This window comes from Bombus bifarius, unplaced genomic scaffold (genome assembly GCF_011952205.1).
Source record: "Bombus bifarius isolate JDL3187 unplaced genomic scaffold, Bbif_JDL3187 scf7180000008208, whole genome shotgun sequence".
Taxonomy (NCBI): domain Eukaryota; kingdom Metazoa; phylum Arthropoda; class Insecta; order Hymenoptera; family Apidae; genus Bombus; species Bombus bifarius.
Window position 1 is genome coordinate 392,381 of NW_022884511.1, and position 12,959 is coordinate 405,339.

At 35.2% G+C, this 12,959-nt stretch overlaps 1 protein-coding gene across 2 annotated transcripts in view; it reads right to left on the reverse strand.

Annotated features, from left to right (window-relative positions):
* LOC117210632 (uncharacterized protein DDB_G0284459-like) overlaps positions 1-12,959 on the reverse strand; it is a 47,063-nt gene that overhangs the window by 27,893 nt on the left and 6,211 nt on the right. Inside the window, exon 1 of one of the 2 annotated variants that reach the window (XM_033453830.1) lies at positions 8,776-8,980. The exons of the other annotated variant lie outside the window; for it this stretch is intronic. Coding sequence (XP_033309721.1) covers positions 8,776-8,859 — 84 coding nt within the window. The 5' untranslated portion in view covers positions 8,860-8,980. Of the gene's footprint in view, positions 1-8,775; positions 8,981-12,959 lie in introns of those variants that run through there. 2 annotated transcript variants of the gene reach the window in all.

Genomic DNA, 12,959 nt, shown 5'->3' on the forward strand with positions numbered 1-12,959 from the left:
TAAAAAGGTATGTACCTATTACAAATAAACTAAAAATATATAAAACACTGTCGAATAACAGTCGAGATTTTCCCACATAAAATTTCGAAATTTTAACATTTCAGAACCATTAGTTTCATCGGTCGTAAATTGCATGTTACAGTTCTTTCCTATTTCGAACGAAATCAGAATTTCATAGACGTAATAATAAATTAATGGAACGTGGGTCTCGACTTCGATAACACGGCATATTTTCTTTTATTCGTCATCTACGTTCTTCGTTTATGAAATTTTTACCGTGTCGAGAACTTCAGGTGTACAAGAATTCAAACGTAACGGATTGCGCGGTCCATTGAGCTCGTATAACTTATACCGAATGTTTAAAATCGGGGACGGAATAATAAATTTTCAAGCACTGAATATACCGACGAAGAAGCTTCCGCTGGCAAACGACCATCGCTTTCTGTAATAAAAGATTGCACGATCTCTCGCAAATTTCAACGAATCTCGTTTTCCATAGAGTTATTTATCGATACGTCCTACAACTCTTTCTAAAGAAAATATTCGTTTCATGTTTCAAATAAAATAAAAGATAGTAACTGATCGTGAAATTCCTTCGTGAAAAGAAGCTTAAATACAGAAAATTGAAAATGATGAACTTTCATTTTTAATTTTTGAGTCGTTCAACCGGTTAATCACGGAATGTTTCTCGTTTCACCGGAAATTTAAGGTGCAGCTACCAGGTCATCGAAATCGCTAGTCATCCAGAAACTTTAAGCTTCGATGAACAGATAAATATCCCTTTACAGTTCTTTGCGTCATCTTCGACGAGTCAATGATTTCTGATTTTTACGCACCGAGGTATATTTTACGATATCAGCCTTTCCTGCATGCTGGTTCTGGGGCTTAGTGGAAAAGAGGTACAAGTGCATCTTTTCTTTTCTTTACGAAACGAAACAAAAGGAAACGATGCATAAGATTCATATTTATCTAAAGAATTTTATAAACTCTAAGCTTACTATGAATACATATAGGTTAGGTTTACAACACTATTATGAATTACCACACAAAATAGAACCATCGATTTGCTTATGTTACAGAATAAATAAAGAATGTTACGTATTGATGCCTATTGGAATTGGACAATCTTTTAAATTATTCTCCCATTAGTATTAAACTATTTAGCGAATTTAATGACGACATAAGAGGTTAAAATACGGATGATACGGCGTATTCCTTTCATCGGTCGGTAATTACGTTTTGTTGCATAAATCCACCCCATCCGAAAGATATCGCTCAACGACACATCTATCGAAATTCGTTTCGCAAGCAGCTAGATTCAGTGTAGCTTCAATGGCGCGTCACGGCATGTATACGGTATAGGTCGTCAATGACGAACGTAGAGGACAGGTGGCGACGGAGGAACACGAGCGCTCCTAGCACGTAAGTACTTACGTACGCGTAACAAGCATCGCGTCGCATCGCGGCACGCGATTTGCGCAAACGTCTTGATCGCTTGTGCACCAGGCGAACATCAACTCGAGAAGTACGCGGACCGCGTGTGTCTAGTCACGAGTCGCTTTGCGTCGCTTCGCGGTCCACGTGACCCCGCGGCGACACACGTGTAGGTACACGGGGCGGTGGCGCACGTGCAACGGTGCGTCCTACGTGTAGGCGCCGCGAGTTACGCGTCGTTCCACACGGAGGACCGCCACGTGTGTGGGAGCTGGTCATTGATTCGGGGAATCGAGTCATTCAGTTCAATGCGAATTGAATGAATTCATTACTTATTCATTGCTATCGTACGATATTTTTCTTATTTTAAGGTATTACTTGCTATTTATGCATATCTGGAGATAGAAGATGCAAAGATTTTTTATTTCTATGTTTGCTTCGCAATTTGAGTTTTATTCTTGAAGTTCCACTCAATTTGAAAGCACACGCAATAAAAAATCCAAGAAACTGTAGTAGATTATATGACGAAACAAGGTGAACTTAGTACATTATGCATTCAGTGATATGCATTCTGTTGATTAAAAAGAACTCTGTTGATTCTGAAAGATTAAAGATTGATAGTTACTTCCATATATATATATATAATGCAAAAGAAAAAAGAATATTATGAAAATCCCAATATAAATTTCAAGAAAGAGTATTCAAGTAAAAGGCTCATTTTTTGAATGTAAGATAAGAGTGCAAAATAGTGAAATTAGAGAACTTAGGAGAGAAAATATTACTTTCTTGTTTAAGCTGTGATTTTCAACACAATTAAATAAGCAAAAAAAGAAAAATGTAAAAGGATCTATTTTGTCGAATAAAATTGATAAAAGAATATAATATAAAAGAATAAATTACAGGAAAAGAAAGGTTAAAAAAAAATTTAATTTCCTGTTTAAATCCAGAAAAAAGGATCGTGCTTCGAATCGTAATGCTATTTTGCAATCGTTTGTTTATATTCATTAGCTTTCAATCCGCGGTCCGGAATGTAAAGCCTTTCAAGAAGCATAACGATCTTCAAGGTAAAAAAGAAAAGAGGGAGAAGAGAACACCGGTGACGTGTCCCTGAACTCGATACTTTCGCCGCCATTGTGTACTCATTGCAAAAAGATTTTTGCATCGCTGTAAGTTGCGAGGGCGCGCGCTATGCTTTAAAAGCGAGCCAATAAATTAATGTTACCAGGCGACTAGGAAGCGAGGAGCGTTCACTCTTTACACTTTTGCAAAAAACCTATTGTTAACATGCTACCCTGTTAAGTATACAATAACGACTCAACAATTTCGTCTGTTGTTTAACAATGATTTTTACAACGGCTATCAATGCAAAACCCGGTGCAGTTACTATTTGGCCACTACGGTGTGTTTGTAAATGCAACTTTAGGTTAATTTGCGGGCTTGTAAGAAGAAAACGGAGCAGACTTCAACGTCGTAAATTATTTCTCCTTAAAGAAGGTGCTTATTCTTCTCTTTCATTCTTTATCTTCTTCTTTCTTTTCTTTTATTTTAATTTATTTTTTGCTACTTTATTTTATTTTATTTCCAAACGAGCCAAGAAAGTTCCTTTCGCTTCATGGTACCTTGGTCTCGGATCATGCAATGTTGTAACATTGTTCTTGTTCTTGCACATAATTTATTGTTGTAATTTCCTGTTACAGCTGTAATTTGGAAACTTTCGTTGCGAAAGGATATTCACGATAGTACGTAAAAATGATTGTCCTTAGATTTTTAATATTCATACTTACAAGTAGATAAACTGAAAATGCAACAACAAAAATTGTTACTTTAAAATTTTGTTTTACATTAAGGCTTTTTTTAAGACAGGGAATAGTTAATATTGCAATCTTCAGGGAGAGCAGGTATTACATTGTAATATCTTGATATGATTGTTAATTTAATGTTATTAAATATATACATATTACCATTTCCAAGTCTTGTACTATCGCATATACCAATAAGAAGAAATCTTCTTCAAAGAAATTTTACAATTTCTAGTAGAGTAGATGTAATTAATACATGGTAGTATTCTTTAGACGTATTTTTAATATTTCAGGATCTTTCAAAGTACAAAGTTTGATACTAATTTGTATATAATTTAATTGATGAACTCTTCGTTATAACGTATTTTCTTTATCAAAATATTAACACGTTTCGATTCAACGTTTTACTTAATAAGAAAAAGTTGTAATAAGAGCTTTGACGATAAACACTTTGTTATGAAATTATAGGCATATATTGTATTACGAAAACACTTGCAATTGTACAATTCCTCGATAGCGACGCGTGTCCGCCACGAAAGGCGATTGGAATTCCACTTTCCACGTGAGGCATATTTCTTGCCTTTGTCTGCACTCGGAAGCGGACAGAGGCATCGGTGCGCTCATAAATAAAGCATAACCGTGAACGTAGGCGAGTTGGCCTTGCTCGTGTGTATCTGCCAACGGGACGTGGCCTCCACTTCTTATGCCCACCATAAGAGGGTGAAGGAGTACGGGGCTAACCTGCGAGTAGGGAAAAACTACCACGAGCTAAATAAGTAGTCACTTAGAGGATGCTTTTAGCTCGATAACTAGGCTACCTCCCTTATGTTTATAGGCATCATGCTTAAGTGGACTCTGGTGGACGGTAAACTCTCTCGATGATGCTTCCTCAATGATTGAATTAAGAAACTCTTTGGTCTTTTAAACCTTTGCGTGACACTATACACATTGACGCACGACCATGGATGGTATGGTTCATTCATGTAACATTCACAATCCAAAAAGATAGGGATGATAAGATAGTCGGAAAAAGTATATGACGATAGTATGAAGATCTTTACATTGAATTGTGTATTTCTTGTTTAAAATTCCAATTAAAGATTGTTCTGTAGGTTTCTTTATGAATCGAAATGATTGATATTCCAGTCGTTATAGAAGGGTATCCTTTTTAAGGACTAAACATTGGCAAAGAAAAGTAATTATTTTACAATAAAAGTTAGGATGAGTTTAAAAGCATTATTATTTGAATCGAATCTTATTAACGATGGCGATGGTAACGTAATCGATAATTTCCTCATTCTCTAGTATATGTGTATATTAAATGTAACGAGATCGGAACATTAAAAAATAACGTAAGATAGGAAGTGAAGTTAGTCTGTTTTTAAACATTAGTAAAAATATCTCGCAAATGAATAGCCTCACTTTTTAGCAAAATCTTCAAAGACTAAAATTTAGACCATAGTAAATTTATCGTTAACCTCCTTGTCTCTTACTACTTATTACTTTTTTAATCCCTAACACCTAATAATAATATACGGCAATAATATAGAATATAATCATAATTTCCAATAATCCGAAATTAGAAATACCATTTTAAGCGACTACTTGATTATTATTCGCTAAATATAAACTATTCTTTTTGTTTAATCATTTACTGCTCAAGTGTAGTCGAAGATAAGTGTAATCCTATAATTAATTATCACGATACATCGAAATCCGCATACGTGTACAAATATTAACTCCGATAGATCATAAATCAACTTCTTTAAGGCTATTCAATTTGGATTAACAACATTCAACGTATCGTTGCGATTTTATGGCCATTACTAATCCAACTAATCCTTTCTTGAGGGAATTTTAAATATTTATCGCATAGTTGTAGTTCATATTTTGTTCTATTCTCCTTCTTAAAAAAAAAAAAAGAAAGAAAAGAAGAGAGAATATTCATATACCACGAAAAAACTCTAAAGATCTAACAGACTTTTATTGTTATAATCCTTTCCAACTCGCTCGTCGTTCCCTTAAATAACTTTGCGTTACTTTGCCGCATACACAGCACGAGCAAACAATGTTACGAGTAAACTTCACCTTTTTGTTGCTTCACCATGCGATTGCCCGTCGAACGCGTAATCGAGGCTTGAAAACTTCTTTGCACGAGTGTTTCCCTCCCCGAGAACGTGTACATGCATTATAGCAGCTTATGTCGTAGCTAAAGAAGTTAACGCGGCTAAAAGATTAAGAATTGTGACCGGTTAATCGCGAGTCACGACTCTCAAGAATTTTCGATATTGGGTATCCGGGTTACGATGTATTTACAACCACACTGCTATGTAAAACGTGCGGAAAATTATTTATTAAACGATAAAAGGCAATCATCCGAAGAACGTGGGTAGAAAAAGAAAAATGTTGAATTTCCTACACGTGCATTCCTGTTGAGAAGTATTGGGACACTTAGAGAAAACCAAGTTAAAACCTGATAAACCTTAGAGGGTAAAGAACTCATAAAATTTTTGAACAGTAGTACATATGTAAATACATACGTGTTTAAAACGATACGATGTACATACTTCAGGACGCAACTATCCACAGACCAATCGCGAGCTCGATAATATCGTAATACGGGTAGAAACGCTTTGCCTTAGAAATGTGATTCTGTTCGCCCATCTAATCATAATTTCACGATGAATTTCTTTCTTCGATGTTTCTTTTTCCTTTCGATCGTTTTTGATTCTATCGAGAATATTGACTAACAGATACGCCGAAGGATTTCACGAGTAATGTGCGCGCCACGAGTCCACGAGAGATAGCGGATCCATTGTTGATAATGTTGGTGAAGAACGGACGGTTTTGAGGTGCTGATTTATCGAGAACGCCATTTAGAGATGAAAGCATGCTCCGTTGAGGAAACGTGACTCGTTAATCGTTACCATCACCGATTTCTTTGACTAGGTATTAACGAGCCCGCTGAATCGCTATGGCTAGGATATCGTATACACTGCGATAGTTAAAGACATTTGATCGTGTTGTTAGATGATTAAGGAAGGCATGGATTTCTGCGCTTAAGGATTGATCCTTGTTTCGTGTATAATTAGTAGTTAGATATATAAAGTGTTCAATTAAGGAAATCCTATCTACTTTTGCTATTTTACGCATATGTAGTTAATTGTATATGAAAAAATTCAAACATGTTTAACAAAATTTGAAACTCTATTTGCTTTCATTTTAGTGGAGCATAACAAATTAACAAAGATTGTTTTTCTTTTTTCGTTTTTTCTCGTAATTCTTGTCAACAGAAATGTTTGAATGATCGTGTTTTCTCGTGTCATTCACAATGTCCACCAATTTGCATAACACGTCCTCGTTACTGAAACGCCTGAATCGTTGCAAAAAAGAAACGGTAAAGAAGTAAGTAACTTACAAGAATAAAGAAAGAGCTCCCGGCTACCTCGTGAGAATTCTATAAATTTTTCGAAAATCCAGCTAACGGTCAGTTTGCACGGCATTGTATCTTCCATGAACTGGTTACTTTCACGAAAACAGAAAAACCGAAAAGATAGATAAAGACCGAATACTTACTCGTATACAACGTTGCCACGATTTACAAAGAAGAGAAAGGGACACTAACGAGTGTGTTAATTATCGCATTCAATTCATAATAAATTCAGAGAGCATGGAAATGGCTTTACGTAATAAAACGGTTTATCCATCCTAATGAAATCGTTATTTCTAATCCATCCATTTACTAATGCCAACAAATTATTGCTATAATCAATACTATGCGATAGTAACACAACCCTATTTTAGCTTCTCTTTTGCGACACAACATTCTAACATTCTATGGAACGGAAGTGTTCTATAAAGTTTGATTACAGTATAGTAATACATATATGTATATTTTAGTATGGATCTAACACTGTAGCTATTCATGTGGCATCATAATGATTATGATGGAAATGCGTAGATCTAATTATGAAAACTGAATATGTCACAGATAAGGAACTCGGATTAATAAGAATATAATTACAAAAGCAAGAAATATGGTATTAATATGTAATTGATAATTAAATATCTTTAAGAAGAGGATGCACCTATTTCCCCAGCTCTCACACACACGTATACACGCACAATTTGAAACGTTAAAATACAAAACCAAAATTTTGAACAAAGTAATGTACACTTTTATATAATTTGTTAAATGCTATTAAAGTTTATTCTGCATGATTTGGGACGATCTTGAAGGGAACATTTGCGGGCGGCAATTAAGCAATACCCGGTTCGTCGGTTACTTTTAATTGTTCTTAACGAAGCTAAACGCAGTTGTGGTCCACGTCACGGCGCATAACAATGAATAACGGTCCTGGTGAACGAGTCCGTTTACTTTGTTCTCTATTGTCATCGCCGACGACAATGAGCACGCGACGGTTCGAAATGCGTATCATTGATGTACGAGCCTTGTGTGTACCGAATAATTACGCATAAATCCAACCAAGATCAGTTTGTTTTATAAACTGCAGATATTTTGCGTAATATGTACCTACTACGCTTTTATTATGCCAGTGTAGTTTATATTCGTATAGATGCCTGTTCATATCCAGTAATGTACAACTAAATTAAATCATCAACTTTACAACTAAATTTCAAATTAAAATTACGAAGAAGATTTTAGAAAGAAAGACCTTAATTTTTTTACTTACATTTTTTAAATATTTTCATTCGCTCCTAAGCAAGTCAACTCGTAACTTAAAGTTTACTTATTACTGATTATTAACATATTAAACCGTGAGTAAAAATAATAGGTGTATCGCATCTGACGGAATCGCTTGTTCCCATGTCTCGAACGCGTCTCGATAGCTCGTTAACCGGTTTCGATCGCGTTCCATTTACTCCTTGAACTTCAACTTTACTCGTGTGCTTAATAACTAAAATGGACACGTGACACGCACTGTTTACCCTTCGAAAAGTTATCCGTATTTCATTAAGACATTCTAATTTAACTACTAAAATAAAATAACATTTCCGTTTTTCCGATAAAATCCCTAATATCTTATGCATCACGAACGACATATTTCTGTTATCGCGCATTGCTAACTGTATATCCTACATCTGTGCCATGTATAATATTTTTAGATTAACACTTTTAGTAATGTTATAATATAATAACATTATAAAATAATATTATAAATATTATAATTCTAGAATGCTCCACATTTCGTAACCATTGAAAACATATAATATCGATCAAATAACAGTCCTACTTTATAACTAGAAATTCGTATATGCGCCACACTTTGAACAACTACTTTATACCGATTTTCTCTACATATGTCAAATCTTACATACAATGTCACGTTTATAATAATTGATATCTTTTGAGGCTGAAGAAAACGAAAATACAAAAATAACGTAATTAGTCACGTTGCATAGGAAAGCAAGGACTATTTGTCAATGAGTTAACGAAGTGAAGTTGATCGTGGGCCGCGCGATTCGATACGGTTGCAATCAACTTCGGCGTGGAATTTGAAAAAGTGTGCACTTCACTCACCGTCAGCTCGGCATTTCGCCCGGCGTCGTTCGACTGTCGCCGATGGAAACCCGTCACGCTCGAGAATATCGTCGACACGATCATGCGGCTACGATGTTTCACTGGTCACCTTTAGATCGAATAATTACAGTGCCGGGAAATCGTAAACATCACGTAGACACCGGTTGGAAAATAGTGTTCGGCAACTCTGTTGTCACTCTACGATTACGCGTTTCCGTTATCGTATTCTTGACTGGACATAAGTTTCGTTAATTTCTACCACAGCAACTTGTGAAATTTGATACTTTACCAACGTGTTCACTAGACGAATACTTAGATTGCTGTACGATCTACGAAACACACCTGACCAATGGTCGAACGATACTGAGCCGGTGGCACAGTCGCGAATCTCCCACTAGACCGCCACCACCCCCTCCCTTTGAGTACCAACTCAACTCAAGTCGTCAAGTGAGCAACCCTTGGCGGTCTTCTATGAAAAAGCAAATATTTGTAGGAAACTTTAGATTTCAACCAAGCTAGGTGGAAATTTCCACCCTTATAAATTAACAGTTTTAGGTTTGTAAATCTATGTATATCATCTAAAATGATCTCTGAAAGCTAATTTCTAATAAGTATGAAAGGATATAGTGGTTAATTTATTTAAAATGGAAGATCTAGTGGTACAATAGTTATTTTTGCTTCAATGGAATTTAATATTTAATAGTTTCAACATTGATATTTATTTTGTATAATTAGTTTTGATAACTAGTTTTTATCATTAGCTTTTATTTGATTCGTGTAATTGTAGCTCTTTATGTTTTCTCTTATATACCGTACGTGACATTGTGAATGCATATGTAACACGTTACGCGGGTGAAGAACTCAGATCGAGCAACCTAAAATCGCGTAGTATAGTAGAGACAATGTTCTAAAGGAAAGCAAAACGATTCCATGATGACTTGAAGCGAGGCTTAACGCACTGTAAATAGTCGTGTACGAATAGAATATATTTTGTAAGCGAAAACGTGGCAAAACTTGCGAAACCTGGCAATCACGAGACGTATAAATGCGGCAATAAGTATCAGCGCGCGATTTACTGTCCATTGAATTTGTTGAACATGTAAATTACAGGCTGTCGCCGTTAGACCAATGCTGAGGATACTCTTTCCATGTATCTAACCATGTGTGCGCACATGTACACAAGATATGTAAAAGATGATACAAAATTAGTAATCTCAAAAATCGAAGATTTAGCCGAAAATAAACTTTTAGCTGATAAAATGTTCACCTTGACGTTGAAAATAAACATTTGGATGATAGTAGTAGAGGTACCACTGATTGAGACTCGTTGCTATAAATCATTTTGTTAAAGCTATTAAAACATGCGCTTTTCTTTCTTTCTTTGCAGTTATTATTCTTTAGCCTCTCAGCATCAAAACACCGTTTCAAGTAGACTTGACCCATATTAAATATGCTAGCAAGTTAATATTTCTATTTCATTTCATTTTCTGTTCTATTCCACCTTTTCGCGTATTTTTCATCGATAACACTTTGTTGTCTCATTAAACTTAAGTACTTTATCATGTTCTTTTTATCATGTTTATCATTTCATTATGTTACTATAACTGTTACTATAACATTAATATGAAAATATTACTTTTAGTAGCAAAATTGACAGGATACGTTTTACTTACTTTAGCGAAACATCGTATGATCCTATATTTCGTGGCCCTTTTTTCACACGCTGTATAGTAATAGTGAATCAGACGCGAATTATTTTCCACGGTGTCTGTGATCTTGTACTTTAATGATATACGTGATGCGCACTATCATGTGCTCTGTTCCCCAGAGGGTGTACAGATTATAATAGTGGCACCATTATAAAACCTTCGAGATAGCCAGTTATGAGTCACGCTTACGGTGTAGAGGGAAACATCACGGCGTGCGGTATAAATGTTAATATTGCTCGTTTATTAGAAACCAGTAGAACGCTGCTCCACGGCTAACAGAAGTATGTACATACGTATCATTTATGCTATTAAACTTCACGCGTGTACAATCGTTCGGTGTTTCGTTTATTTCATCAAAGGAAACATTAGAAGCGCAAGATTAAAACTACCAAGTCAGACAACCTTCAGGCCATTACGTAATCACGTATTTTCCAGAAGGTCAAGTAACTTTTTAACATCAATCGACGGATGATTGCACCCTTTGAGAGGTAGCCGCGCGTGAGTCCACCTATAGCTAGCAATAATGTTAAAAAATCAATGCAATCTGTGTCCAACGATGATTTCGTTCGAGACGCTAAAGAAAAATTTTTATATCGTCGTCCTTAATCGACGTTGATTATTTAAAACTGACATTTTTAGTGAATTGATAATGGGCAAGCAGCCGATATAATTGTTTATGAAAAACCAGAAACTCTAAGCACTGTATTTTGCTTTTCATTATTTTAATATTGTTTGGTTAACATTTACACAGTTACCACAGAGATCATCCATGATCTAAGCATGCAACATTCTAAGGGTGCTCTGGTAGGTATTTGTTACATATGTATGTAGCATATGTTAGAATTTCTTTTAGTATCTATTATATAAGATTATGTTTCCTGGCAATTATTAATTCTAAAGCAATTAGTGAAATAAGTAATTAATAAAATTAGTGATTTCAAACCGGATAAGTGTTGTAGTTGATTAAATAATAATACCTATACTCGAACCTTTGTTCATAAACAATTTCAGAATTATGTAAATATAGAATTTATTGTGTAGAGATGTTTTCTTCTCTTCTGTACGTAAACTATACTGTAAATATTCAACTACTTATAAACCTGAAGATTTTTAGCTACTGTCCCCCTTCTTTCACGGATTTATTACTAGCGAAACGATAAAATTAAACTCGGTGTATTTCACTTTACTATTTTAACTATGTATCTTATAAAATGAATCGTAAACTATGTACTTTTTACCTTGGTTTTCTTTTTTCACGGCCCATTCCTTGAGAATCGTGTTAATTCCAACCTTTATGTCAATAGTATAAGTAGATACATCAACTTTAACAGATAATATAAGCTTTCATCTACCCAAAAGCTTAAGCTTCAAAGCTTCCAATAAACTTCTAACAAATATGTTTAAATTAATAAAAAACTCGAAATCTTAATTTCTTTCAATTGCTTCATAATTTATTAATATATGCCTATAGATGGATGAGTATCAAACACAATGTGATCCTAACAATGAGCCTATAGATGTATTATATTTGTCTTTTATTACTGCTGTTACTTCTACTGACATAGCTGAAATGTATTTCACATATCACCTCAATCTATCGGTTTTTCAGTAGTTGAAACAGTTTATTCAATCGCAGTCGGATAATAGCTCGGTCGCAAATGTCGATGTTCCCGGTTCTTTGATCTCTTTCTTGCTCACGCGATCTTTTCTCTGGCACGGCTCTCTCACATTTGGTTCTAACCTGACCGCATTCCAGGAAGAATCTGTGTCTCCGCCTATCAGAATGCACTTTACATCGTTTTCGACGCGCGAAACTGCAGCATCAATGCGCATGCTTTAACTTAATTGGATTGGTTAGATCGGCTAAGACAGTGCTTGAATAAACGCAGGCGTATAATTCAGAGAAAAATGAGGAGAATTTAAAGGATGTTGATGTGTTGAATTTGTGTTAGTCAAAAACTACTTATTAGTATTGTAATTAATAGGCCTTTGAAAAAGTATTTAATGATAAATGAAGCAATAATCAGGATTCTTGCAATAACCAATTAATGACTAAGATTTATTCCCACGTTTTGCCGATTATCTGTTATTTGCAATATCTAATGATTTGATTATGCATTTCATGGATCGTTGTTTTGAAATGGAATCTAAATGAAAATTTGATTCACTCCTTAAATGTTATAATTAGTATTCTACCTCTAACCTACTTGTTATAACGGATATTATAGTATACAATGTACAAGAATATTTTCCTGAACGGAACAGTTTCGATGCCGTTTCGTGACTGAACGCCTAGTATGCAGTCTGTATCAGCCTTCGCATGGCCTGGTAGAACACGTAGTATGATTTCCTTACCCAGTAGTCCCGCGTCGCGTCGTCGTCAGGGTGCTTTATGGAAGATCGTCGCCTACCTACATAGAACAAATCAAACCAATGCAACGTATCAAGTCAATAGGCTCAAGTTATTTCTATTGG